At 37.2% G+C, this 20,153-nt stretch overlaps 1 protein-coding gene across 2 annotated transcripts; it reads left to right on the top strand.

Annotated features, from left to right (window-relative positions):
- Window positions 1-261: 261 nt before the first annotated feature.
- LOC107808744 (protein ENHANCED DOWNY MILDEW 2) lies at window positions 262-19,517 on the top strand. 2 transcript variants are annotated; one of them, XM_075227043.1, is made up of 19 exons: window positions 262-830; window positions 3,607-4,056; window positions 4,139-4,235; window positions 5,988-6,041; window positions 6,146-6,273; window positions 6,864-6,960; window positions 7,061-7,165; window positions 7,752-7,999; window positions 8,078-8,233; window positions 8,343-8,819; window positions 10,529-10,667; window positions 10,785-10,886; window positions 13,273-13,365; window positions 14,833-14,874; window positions 16,990-17,100; window positions 17,300-17,371; window positions 17,485-17,603; window positions 17,689-17,755; window positions 17,865-19,517. In XM_075227043.1, the coding sequence occupies exons 2-19, from the start codon at window positions 3,647-3,649 to the stop codon at window positions 19,248-19,250; spliced, it is 3,903 nt and encodes a 1,300-aa protein (XP_075083144.1). In that variant the 5' UTR covers window positions 262-830; window positions 3,607-3,646; the 3' UTR covers window positions 19,251-19,517. The 2 variants fall into 2 exon arrangements, with proteins under 2 accessions (XP_075083144.1, XP_075083145.1); XM_075227044.1 differs by lacking the exon at window positions 262-830 and adding an exon at window positions 1,198-1,357.
- The last annotated feature ends 636 nt before the right edge of the window (window positions 19,518-20,153 follow it).

Genomic DNA, 20,153 nt, shown 5'->3' with positions numbered 1-20,153 from the left:
AAAAATAACCTATTTGGAAGGTGGTTTTTCAATTTTTTTCACTGCGTAAAAGAGAGTGCACCCACACTCTTTGCCACATCAGCATCCAGGGGTAGTGACTCTCAAAAGGCTAAGTTGAGAGGGTTAATTAAGACAACGAATAGTTTAGGGCTGTACCTAATAATATGTGTCAAGTTTAGGATTTTCTTTAGGTATTCTGCCTTTTATATTAAATGACTTAAAAGTTACACTTTATTAAGAACAAAAAAGAAAAACATACCCATCATTTTAAGGAGAAAGACATATTGGAGTTGAAATGTAGATACGTTGAACTATAGGCTATAAAAGGCAGCAAATGAGAAGGAGATTATTTAGGAAATAATTGATTGCGTTAGATATTGATTTCCTTTATGTTGCCCTAAATAAGGATACTCCTTTATTTTTGGGTGTTTGTTTTAACTTGAAGATTGCATTATTAAGTGATACTTTTAGAATCAGTTTCCTATTTAATAGGAAATCTACCGTATTTGAGGGTTAACTTTTATACAATTACCATGATTATGTTGTAGAATATGTTATTTACTTAATAGTTGTAGATTGTGGAATATTTTTTTATTTCATCAGTAATTACGAAAATTTCCCTAGAAAATTAGGAATTAGCATACCTAGGGTTGGATAAGATTTTCAATTTTTCACCTCTCTCAATTCTCAAAAGCTTTGCCGATGACCCGTTGTGACCTGTGAGTTCGAGCTCGAGCCTTCGACCGCCGATTGTGCGACAGAGACCTCGGCGACGACGACTTCTCAGTTCTCTCATCGGCGACTGACCTTAATTGTTCAATCTTCAACAGGTTTACAACTTCTCGCCTTTTTCATTCTTCAACTTCTTTATTTTTTCTTGAAATTTTAATAGTGATTTTACCGCCCTTGTAAGTTGTAAGCAACAGTTGAGGTGTTGAAATTTTGATAGTGATTTCCTTAGTAAACAGTAATTTAAGGCTACTTTATGTCTCTCTCTAATGGACCAGACGTCTTGAATATTTTCAATTACGTTTGTTGTTTGGCAGGTGTTTCATGTTTGGTTGATCTGCTGTAGTTTACTATTTTATGTGTTTGGTAATGTGGTATTAAGTTTGTTCAAGCTTTTCTAATGTAGTAACAACATTGTTCAAGCTTCTTAAGAGCTGCTTTTCTAATGTAGTAACATCACTGTTTCAGTGTACCGAACCAACAATTTGGTTGGACCATTAGTTGCTCTTAATGGTTCAACAGAACCAACACTGAACTGCTTTTCTTGAGAGGATACAGAAAATCAGAAACTGAAAAAATGAGGTCTCAAAGCAGCTCTTGAGATGTACACTGAGGTCTCAAAGCAAAGGTGGTCTATGAAATGAGGTCTCAAAGCAAAAGAGCTGTACAAATAGCCAAATACTACAAAACGTCACATCGTTGTTAATTTGTTATTGTACAGCTTTCCAGTTTCTTATCTTTTTCGAAGACTTCCCCTCATTTTCGAAGACTAGTGACTACATTGATGCAGTTAATTAATTGTAGTTACATATTCCTCTTTTACCGTGTTGTGAAGAGCGTGAATCGAGGAAAAGCAACAACCTCCATTTTGCTTAAAGCGAGAAGCGAAGAGCTCGCTTTTTTGAAGTGAAGCGGAATTTAAAAAATAAAATTAAAATAAATACTGCATAGACAACACATGTAATTGTAAGCAAATGTTCAATACTTCAATGTAAAAACTAATAGTAGCATCAATTAAAGCATAAAATGAGCATTTTATTCTTCTACAAGATTGTCAAATTCTTGTATCCCCTATCATTATTATATTGCTTGTCATCTTCTTCAACTTCTTCTTCATCAACTAGGGACAAAGTAACAACCTCTTTTCCCTTCCTTTGTGAACTTGAAGTTGAGGTACTCCCCCTCAAACCATAAATCCTCTCCCCAATTCCACGCGCCTCCGCAACATCACCCCAAGTGAAATCATAAGTTTCCTCAAATACTTCTTCATCTGCATGATCTTCCGGGACTCCAATTAGCCATTCATTAGCATCATCGATGTTGTCCAAACTAATTGGATCAATTACATTGCGAGCGTTGTAACGACGCTTCAATGTTCTATTGTACTTAATGAAGACTAGATCATTGAGACGCTTCAAGGTTAGTTTGTTCCTCTTTTTGGTATGAATCTGCAAATAATAAATAATTAGTAAGATTAGGACAATTGAGATATAATTTAATTATCTCAATATACTAAATCTTTCTTCTTAGTTCTTACATGTTCAAACACGCTCCAGTTCCTTTCACCCCGTATGCAAGCCGTATACCAAAAAAAAAGAAGAGAACCTACACCAAAATATAGTTCTCAACAAAAAAGATCCAATCCTCTATACAAATAGGGACCTCATGAGTACACCAAAATGAGTACACCGTATGCAAGCCGTATACCAAAAAAAAAAGAAGAGAACCTACACCAAAATATAGTTCTCAACAAAAGAGATCCAATCCTCTATACAAATAGGGACCTCATGAGTACACCAAAAAGAAACTAGGAAGAAGAAACTACTTTGCAATTTCACAAAATCTTGTTCCACCCCTTCAAAAGCCCTCATATTTCTCTCTTTCCATATTACCCACATGATTGCTTAGGGAGCGGCACTCCATGCCCTTGGACTTCTCTTTCCACTCATGTGAACCCAACTATGCAACGCCTTCTTCACTGTACCCGGCATCGCCGATTGCACCCCAAACAAATTAAGGATCACTCTACACAACCGATTAGCCACTTTACAATGCAATAGGAGATGATCTACATCTTCACCCGAGCTTTTGCACATGAAGCACCAACTAACATAGGTGATTCTTCTCTTTCTAAGATTTTCCGCTGTGAAAATTACTCCCCTCGCCGCCAACCACATAAAGAAACACACCTTTCTTGGTGCTCTTGGAATCCAAATAGAGTAACGAGGGAAAACTTGTTCCTCTCTCACTAATAACCTCTTATAATAAGATTTAACCGTGAATAATCCACTTTTACTTTCCCGCCATCTCCATACATCCGATACATTATTCGGTGTATCCAACCCATACAATAACTCAACTAGATTGTGAAATTCTTCCATCTCCCAATCCTGTAAGTTACCTCCTAAATCTCAAATCCCAATGAAGCACCCCTCGGCGGGACCTGCAAATTTGTTGGACCGTCATCTCTATGGCAAGATACTCTATATAAGTTAGGGAAAGCTTCCCTCAACTCGTTCTCCCCGCACCACTTATGCACCCAAAAATTAATCCGGCTTCTGTCCCCAACCCTAAAGGAAATATGGCCACTAAAATCTTCCCACCCCTTCATAATACCAGCCTTCATTAACACTGACTACTTTTAACTAACTTTTAAATATACTTTCCAGGCAAAACATATTGGATTTCAAAGTGCATAACCAATTTTAGAAATATACAATGCCTAACGATCATAAGATTTTCACAGCAACAAGGCTTCGTTTTCATCTGAAAAAAGCTTTTCTACTATATGGATATGTTTTCCTAGTTAAAGAGTATCAGCCATGTCTTAACTCCGTGTTTTTTAATCTTTGTATACTGGGTGAATTTCATCGACAGGTAGTAAGGTATTCCTCCAGAGCGTTTGGGGAAAGTGGGTATGGCATCTTCTGATGATGAAGTTGAAGCAGTCCCGAGTACTGTGTCTAACTATGAATTTGTAGATGATAAGGATGAGCCTGTTTCATTCGCGGAGCTAAAATTTCAGTGGAATGAAACTGAGAGTCTGGATGGGAAAAAAAGACATGTTTTCTTGCGTGGGACTGCGGATAATGGCCTTCAGAAGATTTATAAGCAGGTCACATCATGGAAGTTTGATTTTTCACGCATAGAGCCGGCGATATCAGTTTTATCTAAAGAGAACGGTTGGATCAGACTTGAAAAACCGAGGAAGGTTTTCCAGGATACCATTAGGTCAATCTTGATCACCGTGCATTCCTTGCACTTCCTGAAAAAAAATCCTGAATCTTCTGGCAGAGCTTTGTGGGATCACTTATCTAAAGTTTTCAGGTTCACATATTATATTTTATGTATCAGCATATATTTTCTTTTTGTCGAAGGGAATCTAGAATCTTACCCATGTTTTTTTTAGTGTGTATGAGCCCAGGCCTTCGGAGAATGATCTAGTGGATCACATGAAGTTCATCAATGAAATTGTTAAGCGTGATGGAAAATTGGCTCAATCCAAGGTTTGTATGATTCCTTGCTTTGATCAGACAGTTAGCACGTGGAAAGATCTCTAGTTCAAATAGTTCTAAATTCACCTTTGTTATCTGTTAGTTTTCCCTCATTTTTAAGGAAAACACCCTACACTTTTAAGGAAATACAATTGTATAAGGGGTAAAAACTGAATATAAGTTAGCATGTTCTTGGCTGATATCACTATTAAATGTTCCACTTTACCTATGCTTCAAATAAATTGTGGGGTGAGGTTGCTGGGAGGTACTTAGAATCCTTATTTAAAATAAAAAGGGAAGTATTTAAAGTGTGAAAAATGGAGTAGTTAGGTGATATCACATAACAATAGTTTATTTAGTTTTTGAACTGTTAGGTGAAGAAAAATTTGCCATTTAAGGAAAGTGGCCAAGGAAAGCTTTTTACCGGGGACTCTATTAACTAAAGGGGAGGTCTCAAGTACTTTTTATGTAATAGATGAGGTAAAAGAAGTTTTGTTAAATCAGAGCCATATAGCTAGTTTTGGCGTCGTTCTTTTTGGGCCAAAAGTGCTTTTTTTTTCCTTCCAAAAGTTAAGGTGTTTGGCCAAGCTTTTAGAAGGAAAAAAAATGCTTTTGAGTAGAAACATAAGTAGTTTTTGAGAAGTAGAAAAAATGCTGCATCTCCCCAAAAGTACTTTTTTGAAAAATACACTTAGAAGCACCTTTTCAAAGCTTGTGCTTCTCAAATTAATTAGCTAAACACAAATTGCTTCTCAATAGAAGTACTTTTTTGAAAAGCACTTTTCAAAGTAGTTGATTTTAGAAGTACGACCAAACGTGCTATCAGTCTCTGGAATTCACCACAATTTAAAAGATATATTTAAACCTTTTATGTAAAAAAGTGAACCTTGAAACTTCCAAAAAGAGGTTCACTCAATTGGAGTATGATATTTATTGACTTGGTGGTATCACAATATTAATATTGTGATACTACCGCCCCCCCCCCCCCCCCAAAAAAAAAAAAAAAGAAAGAAGAAAAAGATGGCATGCTTACTTCGAGAGTCAAAAGTATTTTCTCATCGGCCATTGCCGTTACATATTTGTTTTTGAATTTTCATTCACAAGTCTCCTTAAAACGGAACCCTTCAGTTACATTTTTACATGACCCTATTTGAGTACGCACGAAGTTTAGGAGTTGATTTAACATATCTATTACTACATCAGTGTCGATAAAAGAAAATATTTTAGTGACGGTTGGATAGTTAGGTTTACAGAGAAGACATCATATAGGTTAATGAACTTGAGTTCTAGAAAATTGTGAATTTTATATAGGAATAATAAGATATGGTCATACACCGGGTGACATTCAAAATAGAGAGAGAGTCATATAAATTGGGAGAAGGGGAGTATTTTATGTGATGACGGCCCATTTAACTTTCTATTCACATATCCTTACTTGAAGTACTTTCTCTTTGTCATAGTGTTTGAGGGAGTTTTCTCTTCAACACTAGGCCAAGAGTTCAAGGCTGGTAAGTCGCAAACCAAAAAAGTACTTCTAGTGTATCCCATAAATATACATAATTCTTTTTCTTTCTTTCTCTCATAAACTGAACTAACCAATGTCTGACTTGAGACGGAATAAAGTACTCTAGATCAGGTTGTTCCTTTTTGGCCTGATTTTCTCCTTTTTCCTTTTGGAATCTGTTTTTCTTTCTTTTTCTCTTCTCATTTATTTCACATCTTTATAGTTTATAGCAAAAAGTGAACTGATCTTATTTTATGCAGGTTTTACTTACATTTTTGGAGGAGAAGCCTAAGAAGAAGAAACTAGTTGATGAGGTTGTACATATTCTTTCCCTTGCTTTTCTAAGGTAGGAAAGCAGGAGTTGAGAAACAGAACATCGGGCGTTCTTTTTGAGCTTGTGCTTTGTTTATTTTGGCAGGTTGGGTCAATATCCGAGTTTATAGTCGATGAGATCATAGATGACAATGATGATGATGATGAAGAAGATGATTACAATCACTTCGAATCTCTCTGCGCAATATGTGATGATGGTGGTGAACTTCTTTGGTATGTGCTGAGTCCTTATCTTTCCAGAAAGACAACTCTGATGTCCAGCTTATGTTGTATTTTTTCCTTGAATCTGCGCTCGCTTAGTTGAACTAAGTTTAGTTTGCCAAATGTTTTCGTCTTATCTGATTTTCTTTTTTAAATGTTCCATTGTTAATGTTGTATTTGTTCCCCAATACAAATTTGTACATAGGTGTAGATTATTGATTCAGGTTGTTTGGTCAGCTTATTTGGTTCCATAACTATAAAGAACAGAAAGATAAGCTCTGCAGTCCAGTGTCCAACTGAATATATAGTGCATTCATCTGTGTTTGAAGTTTACATGTTCTGGCTCCTAGGTCTTTGTTGAGTTTTTCTTAGTTTGTTTTAGTGGTATCAAATTGACATTTTTGTTTGCACCTACTTCTCCTGAGAACTTTTGCAATTTCAAATTCTGTATCTACCTGATAGTAGTATGTAGTAAATCCCAGTTCTCTCTTTTCTGAGGTGGTTAATTTTGGTTCTGAATTGCTTATTATCATCTTAAAGCGTAATTACTAGTGGCTTTTTTCTGCTTCTCCAAATAATATGCCTCTTGTGATCCAAACCAGTTGCGATGGAAAGTGCTTGAGGTCATTTCATGCTACTGTGGAAGATGGTGCTCAATCTCAGTGTGAGTCTCTTGGATTTACCAAGGCTCAAGTTAGGGTATGTCAAAGTCTGCCTGAATTTCGTTCCTTCTAGTGAACTTTATTTTCATCTCTGCTTAGCATATTGCTTCCTACTAATACAAGTTTTTCCCTTCCAGGCAATGAAATATCAAGATTTCTATTGTAAAAATTGTGAATATCAGCAGCACCAGTGCTATGCTTGTGGGGAGTTAGGTTCTTCTGATCAATCATCTCATGCGGAGGTACGAACAAACCTGCAAGACCTGCTAGAATAGTATAATTGTCTGAAGATGTTCAGCCATCTGCTACTGTTGAATGTTGACAATCAATATGGAAAAATAGTGCGTATAGATGTAGTACATGATCATAGCATATAGTCAATATATGCAAAGAATTCCTTTATATTGAATTAAGACTTACAACTGGTTAATCCAACTGTTATAGCCCCCATTGATTTCTGGATATGCCTGCAATGCCACTGAAAATATTCTCTACGGATACGACCGTTTTCACTCTTTTAGTACATGCACTAATTGCGTTGTCCCAGCATTTTTCTTCTGAAAAGCCCGGTGTGTGATATCTGGACTGAGGGGTACTTAATATTGGAGCTACTTCTTTCTGTGTGTAAAAACTGGTGTCCTTTCATTATATTCATTCTTGCTCCTCATGCGCACTAGGAGTTGCATTTAGTTGCATGTATGATTCTATTTCGTTAAGAAAGCAATTATAAGTGCATATCTGTGCTCTTGATATTATTTTCGAGTTTGTGCTTTAAATTGCAGTTTTTCCATGGATATGATTAAGTCAAATTTTGGGTATGGTTTTCAGGTCTTCCGTTGCGTTAATGCAACTTGTGGCCATTTTTACCACCCAGATTGTGTTGCCAAACTGCTTCATCCTGATGCTCAGTTGAAGGTTGATGAACTCAGAAAGAAGATCGCTGCTGGTGAACCTTTCGCTTGTCCTCTGCATCAGTGCTGTGTCTGTAAACAGAGAGAAGATAAAGATAAACCCGAGTTACAGTTTGCTATGTGTAGACGGTGTCCAACATCATACCATCGGAAATGCTTGCCTAAGTACTTATCCTTGATATCCTTGTGGACACTGGACAGTACTTTGTGTACAAGTGTAACGAGTTTTATGTAAATGGCCAGGGAAATTGTTTTCGACAAAAGCAAGGATGAAGAGGAAAATGACGAGGACGAGGACGAGGACGAGGACGAGGACGAGGACGAGGACGAGGACGAGGACGAGGAGATGCCAAGGGCATGGGATGGTCTTATACCAGATCGAATTTTGATTTATTGCTTGTGAGTTCTTTTACATGTCACTTCTGCGTTTACTTCATCTGAGCTGGTATTATTCAAGTGAGCTTTAGTCTAATTTTTTCCAAGTGACTTATACTGAGAAATTCTTCAGAAAACATGAGATTGATGAAGAGCTTGCTACACCTTTAAGAGATCACATCAAATTTCCAGGAAACCATAGGAGGGGAAAGCAAATATCGGAAGAATTGGACAAACTAAAAGGAAAATCTGCAGAAGTGACTAATGGCAGAGTGATTGCTAAAAGACCAAAAACTGATGAAAAATTGTCCAAGGCAGAGAAAGTTGATTTTTCCAGAAAGAGAGAGGGGAGATTGTCTCTACCTGATTCTTCAAAAAGACAAAAAGTAAATGATGCTACTAGAAAGAGTTTGAACAAGACATCATCTGCAAAGCTCAACAAAACTGTCAATAGTGAAGGTAAAGCCTCTATAGGTCTAAAGTTATATGCACTCATTAGCAGGGAATCACAAACCGTTGAGTCTAGTGAAGAGGGGAAAACCAAGATCATGAAGTCTGACAAAAAGGAAACAAGCAGTTCACAGACTTTAGATGCTACAGCAAAGAGCAGGTGAAGCACTCTAGCTCTGTCAATAACTATTTTCACTTGAGGTTCCACAGATATAACAGCTTTTCCTTTTCCTTGCTTAGGATGAGGGTTTTAACTCATAGCTATACATTTTGACACGGTGGAAATGTGGGTTCATCTTAAAATGGTTTTGAAAATTTATCCAGATGTAGGCTGCTAATAAATCAATGTGGAATAATATTGTAAAGGTTTTTTTCCTCAAGGAAGAGATAAAAGAAGAAGAGTAGTGAAGCGTAGTTTGGATGTTGAGAGACTAAGGGTGTGTTTGGTATAACGGAAAATGTTTTCCAAGAAAATATTTTCTTGGAAAACAAGTACTCCAATCTTATTCATTTTCCGGTGTTTGGTACCCAAGTTAAGGAAAATAATTTCTCAAGAGTATTCATAAATAATTTAGATACAATAAACATGAAGCCATAAACTTTCGAACCATCAACCTTCCGAACCCACAAATTTCATAAACTTCTGAACCGCTAACCTTTCGAACCTGCAAATTTTTGAATCCGTAACTCTATAATTTCTAAACCCGCAAAGTTCCAAACACATAAATCTCCGAACTCATAACTTTGGAACTCGTAAAATTTCAAACCTGTAAACTGAAATATGAAAAAACCAGAACTGAAAATATAAAATAAAATATTTTTTTGCCTGGGGTTGACGGGGTTGGGGTGGGTGGTGCAGAAAATTGAAAAATACAAAAAAAAAGGTAAAAAAGTATTTTTTTGCGGGGGTTGGGGGGGGGGAGGTGGTGCAGAAAAACTAAGGACCCGTTTGGCCATAGATTTTGCCAAAATAAACTTGGGTTTTATTTGGCAAACACATGTTTGGCCATAGATTTTGCCTATATTTTGGCCAAATCCCAAAACCAGCTCAATAGCTGGTTTTGGGCCAAAATATCACTATTGTATTTTTTAAAAATTGCCCCAAACTTTTATATTTTATAAAAAAACCCACCATTTATTATTTTGTAACGATGTTGCTTCGTCTTCTCGGTCATCTGATAGTGTATCATGTAGTTCATTATAAAAATGATAATTTTGTATCAAATTTATTTATGTTCAGGACTATGGTTTGCGATAATATAATGAATGTTATTGATAATGGTATTGTTGGGTATTTGTGATACTTTTTAGAACTTGTGGCTATAAGTTATGTTTTATGGTTAGATGTGAGGGTAGGTGGAGTTTTTGGAAAATGTTTTCCTAACTTTTTCTAGAAAAGTTATTTTACTCCAATTTCAGGAAAATGTAATATCTAAGTAAATATTTTTCAAACTATTTTGTGCAACCAAACAGTGAAAAACGGAAAAATATTTTCCGGAAAATTTTTTCCACCCTACCAAACACCCCCTATATCTCCTATTTTCTCTCCGCAGACAGAAATCCTCACTGTAATCCCCAACTTTCCATTTTCATCTGATTCCTTTCACTTCCTTGACGGCCAGACCACTTCATAATAAAGAAAATATATGAATTTTGGGAATGATTTTTTTTTTTTGAATTTTGTGTTGTTTAGCGTTAATGGTAATTCTTGTAATAAGCAATTTCAATTGATTAATTTTCTGTCTAATAAGATTTGTGTGGGATCATGATTCACTTTTCTGGGATGAACCCCCCCCGGCCCATGGATTCCTTTCTGTTTCCGGTGACTGATAAGATGCTGTTCTGATTTCCTTCATGGATTCCATGCAGAATTTTGTCTATTATGAAAGACGTTAAATCCTCCATAACTATGGATAAACTGATGAAGCAAATATCACCCACAACACATGCATACTCGTCAAAATTTGACAAATCTATAACCTTGGGGAAAGTTGAAGGTTCCATTGAGGTACTTGAGAAACAATTTTTTATGCTGATTGTTGTTGAAAGTATCTTTAGTATGACCTATTTTACCAGATGTACTGAAGCAACATCCAATAAAAATGACCTATTTTATGTCTTGCAGGCTATTCGTGCGGCCTTGCAAATATTGGATGGAGGGGGCAAAGTTGAAGATGCAAAAGCTGTCTGTGAGCCTGGGCTTCTTGATCAGATAATGAAGTGGAGGGTACTTGTCATTCTTCTTTTTAATTGGCTTATCCTAGTTTTCCTTGAGGTCTGAACATTTAGTTGTCCATGCTAACTTAAATATATGCTGTCTTTGACCTTAGGCAGCATCAATATGATATGATCAACAATGCCCCTTCCCTCTTCACACAAAAAAGCAAGTGATATTCTTGAGGGATGCGTATTTCTGGAATACTGTAGTATATAGTAAATGCTTACACCAATCAAAATGAACTGTTTAGTACTTTTTCTTTATTGGTGTAAAGAATGACCTGTAAATGATAGTGACTCCATACTTGATATCATAGAATCCTTGTCAATTTTTGTAGTAGGGGAATTCTTTACTGTTTTTGGGATATGTATTTTGTCACTTCTACCAGCACAAACTTTGTGCTGCTTTCTTTTATAAAATGTTACCTTTCTCAAAAAATAGTAACTGTCCAACACCAACTGCAAACCTTGATCTTGATCCAATCCTGGTTCCCCTCCCCCCTGTGGAGCCAAGCACACATTCTCCAAAAGCAGTGTTGTAAAAAGCGAGCGCTTCATAGCTTAAAGGGATGAAGCGAACCGAAGCGAGCCATGGCGCTTCAAGGGTGTGAAACAAGCCGATGTTAATGAAGCGTCCGCTTCATGTCTGAAACATGAAGCGGAGCGAGCGATTCTTTAAAAAGCAGCGATCTTAATAGTAAAAAGAAAGTTTGGGATTAAAAAATAAAAAAACTAAATAAAGAAGAAGAGTCCAGGTTGGGAACTCTTTTAGAAGAAGTCCTCCGCCGCTTCTTCTTCTTCTTCTTCTTCTTTGGGGTTAATGGCAACAATCTTTTGTTCTTTTCTTTATTTTTGCTGCTACTAGCAGCTTATTTACAGTTTTAATTTTCTTTTTTCCCTTTTCTCTGTTTTCTCTGTTTCCCCCCCCTGTTTTTGAGCTGGCTGCTTCTACTTTCAATTATTACTAATTGCTTATAAATTGATTAATTATTTCTTTTCTTTTTATCCATTTTTTAAAATGAAGAGTAGTATGTTGATCCATTTATGTTTTGGTTTTGATTTTGCTTGTGCTATGGAGGATTTTTGGTTGTTCACTTTTTTGTTTATAAATTTAAACATTTGCTTATATAATATTTTTGTGGAGTTCTTTTTTACTAAGTTATCTTACTAATCTGTGCAATTTTTTTTTTTAAAAAATAAAATGCTCTTCACTTCAAAGTAGCGCATGCTTCACGCTTTAAGCGAAGTGAGCCCGTCACGTTTTTGCTCTTCGCTCTCAAAAACACTGTCCAAAAGTAAAGATATGCTCACTAGCCCCTGGGTGGGGGAATGTGTGAAGGTAGAGACAGAAAAATGAAAAGGACACATATGCCTCACTACAGATCTTGTATCTTTCTCTACTATCATTGTAAACACCTCCGGATATTTCCCTTCCTTCCTCACTCTCAAAAGGCTTAGTTACTTCGATGATTTAGATCGTTTCATGGCATCGAATCAGCCTTTGCTTAAATTAGTTTGTAATTGTTTTTTTGGTTGCCTTATCCAAATAATTCGGTATCTGGTTGTTTCGTGTGAGAATCACTTCTCAAACTAATGGCCAATCATTTCTTCTATGACGTTGTTATTTTTAATTGATTTGATAATCATTTATATAATTATCTTTAGTTTACAAACACCCCAAGGTGTGGCGTAGTGGTCAATGAAGTGGGTTGAGAACTGTGAGGTCTCAAGTTCATATCCCAGCGGAGACAAAAACACTAGGTGATTTCTTCCCATATGTCCAAGCGTCGATGGACAAAGGTCCTAACTTGTACTGATGGGAGGTAGCAGGTGCCTCGTTGAATTAGTCAAGGTGCGGGCAAGCTGGCGGTTGTAAAAAAAAAAAATCTTTAGTTTACCAACCACTCCCCGCACTAATTCTGGTATATAAATTTCAGTAAGACATTTTCTCAAAAATAATTTTCAATAATACTGATAAATAAGCACTGTCAACAGCTGAATCAGATTGAACTATCAATAAACCTCAAGATAACTATTTGAACTGATTGTTTGATTGACTTAGGTTTCTTTGCTTCTGCTATTTAAATGATTTAGAATTTTCAATGTTAAGTTTGGTTGCTGGTCTTTCAATTTAGTTGCTTGCTTTCTTTCGGCACATTGAGATGGCTGTTTGGTAGTTTGTAGTGCTGAAGCATTAATCTATTCTGCATAACTAGGTATACACATTCTATATTATCTGTTCAAGCGGGTTCAAGTGTTCTATATTGCATTTTTTGCAGACCTAGATTGTAGTGATTGCTAAAAGCTGTACCTCACTTTGCTTTCTTTTTCTTCCCTTTGTTTTCTGTCTATTTGTTTCCCCAAATTTCTCATAAATACCAATTTTTTTTTTGTAGAGCAAGCTGAGAGTATATCTTGCTCCCTTTTTACACGGAATGCGCTACACGTCCTTTGGTCGCCATTTTACTAAAGTGGAGAAGCTGAGAGAGGTGAGGTAGAACTTGAAGCTTTTTTGTCATCGGAAGATATATTTGTTGTAGTGAGTACGATTTCACCTCTCCGACTGGTGATATCAGAAATTGAGCCAGAAAGAAGATTAAGTACGGGCTTTTGATTTATTTATTTTTCGGGGGGGGGGGGTCTCATCTAATTACTAATACGGGCACTAATTTGGCATTCTTTTTAGCCCCTTGTTAAGGTAGTATAAAATAATCTGATTATGTGCTAGCTTATCTCCATTTAAATTGCTCGGTGTCTCCATTTCCCATTTCTTATTTTTTTTATGAAGTAAGGTGTTGCATCAAATGCATCAAGAAGATGCAGAAAAAGTACAAATTGAAAAGCCTTGGTTAACTCCTAAGACAAATCCATTTCCCATTTCTTAATTATTGTTTTAAAATGTTCATGCCTTAAGGCAGAGATGCAGTGGTTGTTCCTTGGAGTAATTGTACTTGATTGACATACATGCTTATTAGGGCATTATCAGTTGATGATTATTCAGTGAGAGTATTGTACCATATTGATATTGCTGCTCATTCAGCTCAGCTTCTTTTTTGGATGGTATATTACTTATCTTAAATAAAAAAGGCTTACACAGGGACGTGTAAATTGCCTTAAACAATGTTAGTCATTGGTGTTCTCACTTTTTTCTTTCTACTTTGTGGAAAGAGGAACTCCTGCTTGTTCTTGTCACTTGAAATGTTTCTAAATTTAGGATCTCTTGTTGGCTACTGGAGACTGAGATACGATCAATCTCAGTGTTCAGAATACCGAAACTACGCATGCCGCAGATTTGTGTATCTTTTGTACTTTGGAAGAATCATTGCAAGTGCTGTCTCTTTGTCTTTGCGGGAGCTTAAGTCATCACCATCCTGGAATTTGCAACCAAAGTTTAGGCATCATTTTTCCGTTCTATTTTATGTGAATGGGCTGTGGATTATAGAAGGAATGTGATCTCCTTTCCACCTCTCCCAAAAGTGAAAAAGAAAAATTCATGCTTTTTCACTTCTGCACTTCCTGGCTGGATAATTTTGAGCAGTGATCTCTCTTTGACCATGATCTATGATATTCTTTCACTGCATTTTATTGCATGTCAATCATCAGACCGTAGAGTGTCATCACTGCTCTGGTATTTGCAGCCATTTTTGAATGCATCATTTTTTCCTTCTATTTTATTTTGAATAGCAGTGCATTATATAAGGAATGCTATCTGCTTCCCACCTCTCGCAAAAGCTGACGAGAAGAAAAAAGGCAAAAAAAAAAGGAAAAGAAAAACGTAAAAATTACCCTTTCTAGGTTTGTACCACTTATGCACCTTCTGGCTGGATCATTTGAGCAGTGATTTTTCCTTGACCGCGCTCTATGATAATTTTTCACTGAATCTTATTTCATGTCTAATCCTCACAGTCTGTACATTCCATATTTTACTCAACTAATAGTATGCTTCTATTATGCAGATTGTCGATATGCTTCATTGGTATGTTCGAGAAGGTGATATGGTAGGAGTCTGTACTGGCCTTACGTTTTATGAATGGAAACCTAGTTACCAACTTGACTACAACAATTTTTTTCTGTTGTGTAGATTGGTTATAATCCTCCAACTTTGTTCATTGTTATTCTGCTATAATAACATTTTTATAGGGGAATATTTTATATGTTATGATGATGATATGAGTTAAACTTAAAGAAAGAAGTGAAGATTCATATAGCCGACTCCAACTTGTTCGGGATTGAGGCGTAGTTGTTATTTTATATAGAATGACATCACACATGGTTAAAAGTGTCTCAAGTTCCTGTAATTTATTATCTGCATTCAATTCATCTGTTAGATGGGTGTTACTATTATGATCTTGGGGGCAATTTTTAGTGCGGTGAAGTGGCTTTCCCCACTTGGCTGGGGTCAAAAGACAAGAGAAAAAGTTATTAACCTTCTGATACTTATTTGGGGCTCCTGTTGTCCTTTGTTGGCTTATGTCATTCTTCCTTTAGCCTGGATTAGTTACAAATTTCTTTTGAAGTCTGTCTAAAGTATATTATCAGGCAAGTGAGGTACATGGACCAATTAGTCAAGTAATTTTTACATATCTTTCTCCTCATTTTTTAGATGTAAGGAATAGCCTGCAATTCAGCACCCGCGGATAATTCAATTCACTCTTCTTGAAGTTCTTGTGAAATAGTCTATGTGGATCCTTTTTTGTTTTTGGGAACAAAGGCACAATATCATCCCAATATCAAGGTAGAGCGAATCTTGTTTTCAAGTTCTTGCAACTTATAGTGTTTAACTACACTACGGTCAAATTTAACGACTCCCTGGGGATTAAAAGTTTGTTGAACCTATTCTTCTATTTGAGTGACAAAAAGTGCAGTTTGAGTTAACCATAATGTTTGGGAAATTTGATTTAACTTAGAGTAGGAATACTCACATGCTTCTCGGTGTACTTTGGAATGTGTGCAAGAGGAGATCTTTTATTTTGGCATGAACATAATATGGTTAGAGTTAGTCTTGCTCATTAGTGGTGGAAATGGCATGCTCGAATTTTTGCTATTATGTTTGATTTTATGTATGAGATGAAAGTAGCGGAAATGAGGATGCTTAGATGGATGTGTGGGTATACTAGGAGAGATAAGATTAAGAATGAAGATATACAGAGCAAGGTGGGAGTGGCCTATGTAGTGGACAAGATGGAGGAAGCGAGACTGAGATGGTTCGGGCATGTGAATAGGAGCACGGATGCCCTAGTGAGGAGGTGCGAGAGGTTGGCAGTGACAAGTATAAAAAGAGGTAGGGGTAGTCTGAGGAAGAATTGGGGAGAGGTGATTAGACAGGACATGACACATCTTCAACTCACCGAGTACATGACTTTAGATAGGAGAGCATGGAGGTCGAGGATTAGGGTAGAAGATTAGTAGGTAGTCGAGCGATTTCTTTTTTTTTTCTATGGGAGAGTATGATTCTAGTTTAGAGCACCTTATATGCTCCCTCTTGTCTGTATCAGTATTATTACTATTGTTGTTGTTATTATTGTTATTATTATTATTATTATAATTATAATAATAATTATCTTAATATGTATTACTACGATTGTTTCTTCTACTTTGGGTATCGTTACTACTTTACTGTCATTATGTTTCTTTCTTTAGTATTTTCATCTAAGTTTTTTTTTACTCTTGTATTTTTCAACCCTATTTCGGAAACAACCTTTCTACCTCACACAAGGTAGGGGTAGGGTCTGCGTACATCCCACCCTCCCTAGACCCCACTTATGGGATCACACTGGACAACATGACCCTCCTTTATCTAGAAGTTATGGCAACATCCATGCACAATTTGGATAACATGTAATGCAGTGTGGAATCTGGGTTGGATTTATGTAGACCCTTGTTCATGCATTTAATGTGATCCATGAGAAACCTCACCTGTTTAGAAACACAATCATCTGTGTCTGCCTCTGTTGTACTTCGGAAAATGATTCGTTGAACTCTAATTACGTTTGACTTATATATCTGCCAGGAATCAGGATCATGTTATTATGATTTCTAAAGCTTCTAAGCTCAGGGAATCTTCTTTGGTTTAGCAGGCAATGGATTTAACGTTTTTGTTGTTTGTTGAGCAGATTGTGGATTTCTGTTGCGGTTCCAATGATTTCAGCTGCCTCATGAAAAACAAGCTGGATGAGATGGGGAAGGATTGCTCATATAAGAATTATGATTTATTCAAACCAAAGGTGAATGTTTTTCCTTGTTTAGTATGTGCACATTTCTGGTGGAAGTTATACAAACACGTAGGTCGGAATCTTTTTAGCATGGAGGAGAATGCTTGAAGAAATGATGTCAGACGTTGATTGCTTTGACAAGTGACTTTCTATATGCTTTAGGTGTTTGGCACATTACGTTACTTATTGTCGTTCTTTGTCCTTCCTGCAGAATGATTTTAATTTTGAGAAGAGGGATTGGATGAAAGTAGGGCCTAATGAATTGCCACCAGGATCGAAGTTGGTAGGAAATATTTTTTCTTAGAGCACAACATTCACAGATATATGCCAGGCACCAAAATTCATTGGTTTTCACCACATGTTGCGTGGAATTACATTTTTTATCCCTTGGTGTAGATCATGGGGCTGAACCCTCCTTTTGGGGTCAATGCTGCTCTTGCTAACAAATTTATTGATAAAGCACTACGGTTTAGGCCAAAGCTTCTTATCCTCATTGTTCCAAAAGAGACAGAAAGGTATTTTGCATCTCTTTTATTTGTGTGAACTTCTTTTCTTGCCTTTCTCTTTCCGATTTTGATAAATTGTTTGTATTGGAACCAGGTTAGATGTAAAAAAAGGGTATCCATATGATCTAATTTGGGAGGATGATGCGTTGCTTAGTGGGAAGGTAAACTGTTTCTCACCATTCTTGTGATTGGTATTAAGAATGAATATGTATTGGTATTGAGAATATAAACAAGTAAACTGTCTGGTGGCTCATCCTTATTCTTTTCCAGTCATTCTATTTGCCTGGTTCTGTTGATGCAAATAACAAACAAATGGAGGACTGGAATGTGAGTGCACCACCACTTTATCTTTGGAGTCGCCCTGATTGGACAGCCGAACATAAAGCAATTGCTCAACAGTATGGCCACCCGTCCAAGATACAAGATAAATTAGAAGAAAGTTGCTCCCACACACCTGTCCCTCGTTCGGTGGAACATGGTGATGATGTTGAGTCGACGAGGATCGGTGATGATATTGATTTCAAGGATAAGAAGCGACATCAGCACCAAGAATACAGGGAGAGATCGCAGAATAACAGTGGCAAAGAAGGTGATAGCCTGGGCCATGCGAAGAACAGATCTGTTGAGAAGTCGATGAAAGGGAATCAGGATAAAAGCAAGAACAAATTTGATGAGAAGTCGATGAAAGAGAGTCAGGATAAAAGCAAATATCAAAATGATTTGGATGAGAAGTCAAGACAGGACAAGTCCAAAGCGAAACGTCCAAGAGATTTGGTGGAAAAATCAACAGAGGAGATATCTGTTGGAAAAAGATCTCTGTATCGACATTCCTCCCCCAGCGTGACCAATCATAAGTCAGCTGATCAGCACGCGGTTTCATCTTGTAAGGCAGAAGAGAAGGAACACTATGAACGATTTGCTGGCCAGAGTGCTTCTGCATTACAGACAGAGCAAGAGACAGGGTATGGGGTGCATCAGGACAGTGATATGGAAAGAAGGCACAGCTTGCTAAAGGAGGAGCCTTATTCAAGTTTGACTCGCCAATATCCTCAGTCTGCTAGTCCTGGTCCCGAGTATGTGGGGCACGGGGCACATCCGGATGGTGACATGGCAAGAAGGAACAGCTTGCCGATGCAGGAGCCTTATTCGACTTTAAATCACCAATATTCTCAGTCTGCTAGTCCTGGTCCTGAGTATGCGTTTAGGGCCTCAGATGAACGGTTTGTGGGTTACCAGAGAGAGCGTGCAGATATGCCTGGTTATAGATCATACCCCAGTCACATGAATGGGGGGGTATATGCAAGGGAGTTAGATGTACGGCCGCAGGGTAACCTTTATGGGCAGCTGGGTAGTGAGTTTTCGAGTCCCAGAAGCAACTACACAGCGGGTGCCAGCACTGGTTATCCCCCCTACGGGCGGTTGAGTCCAGCAACTGAACCAACCTATGGGAGGATTAATACGCTTGCGATGCCACGGTATGCTCCACATGATGAGTTGTATCCCGGTAGGATGAATAGCATGGGATCTGAAGGCAGAAGTGGCATCTACGGCGGTGGAGTTGCTCGACCTGGGTTTCCAGGTAGCTCATCGGGTTTTGCTCCAAGGCCTTACAACCCCTTTTCACAGCAAAACTCGTCAGGGTGGCTTAACGAGTAGGCATTGGCTGGTTGGAGTTATTTTTCAGCAGTGTCGAAGATTTTCCTATTTATGTTCGTCATGGTTCTCTTCCTAGTGTCTGCTTGTTCCATCCTATCAAACTTCTTTTTGCTTATTTTGTATAAAGAAAAGGCTAGAACTGCACAGGCAACTATGCTCCTTGAATCTTCTCTAGGGGATTGAAACTTTTGTCGTATATCCTTTTGTTCCTCCACTTGACCATCTCTCTTCTAACTGGTGTTGCCTATGAAAGTTGGATTTGCGATAGACCACGAGCCTATGGCGTTTTTTTTCCACCTGTTTATTATTTATGGTGCAGGTGCCAAGGATTCGAAGTAATTGAATATTTCGGATTACTGAAAGAGAATGTTTCACAATTCTTGGCATTTGGCTCTCTAATACTAATAATAGCATCAGGATGTTAAAGAGCTTTTTAATCTCACGTAATCCGGTTTTAATCGTGAAATGGTGTCATAGTAAGCTAGTTTTCTCTTTCAGCGGGAATATTGATTTTTGGGAAATTAAAAATTGGACAGAGAGTTGAGGCATCACAAGACTTCAATAAATTTCACATAAAGTTGGACAGGTTCAGAGGTCTTAGAAATGCTCGTCCTCGTGACATAATTGAGTTGAAAAAAATTAAGAGGAAATGATCACTCTTTTACAATTTAAATAGAGAAACATACCATACAAAGATCTTCTGTGTTTTGTTAGTGTTATATTTTACAGATCTCATGTATATTACGGTTCTCATATGATTAAAATACAGTAGATCTATGTTATTTTCTGTGTTACTTCCTCGCATCACAATTATCTCAATACCAAATCAAAACTAATGTTTTGACCTATTAGCCATTTGGGTTTATTTTCTTTGTTAGTACTCCCTCCGTTCATTTTTACTTG

Source organism: Nicotiana tabacum, chromosome 12, assembly GCF_000715075.1.
Source record: "Nicotiana tabacum cultivar K326 chromosome 12, ASM71507v2, whole genome shotgun sequence".
Lineage (NCBI taxonomy): Eukaryota > Viridiplantae > Streptophyta > Magnoliopsida > Solanales > Solanaceae > Nicotiana > Nicotiana tabacum.
Note: the sequence above shows the minus strand (reverse complement) of the source record. Positions and strands in the feature narration are given on the sequence as shown.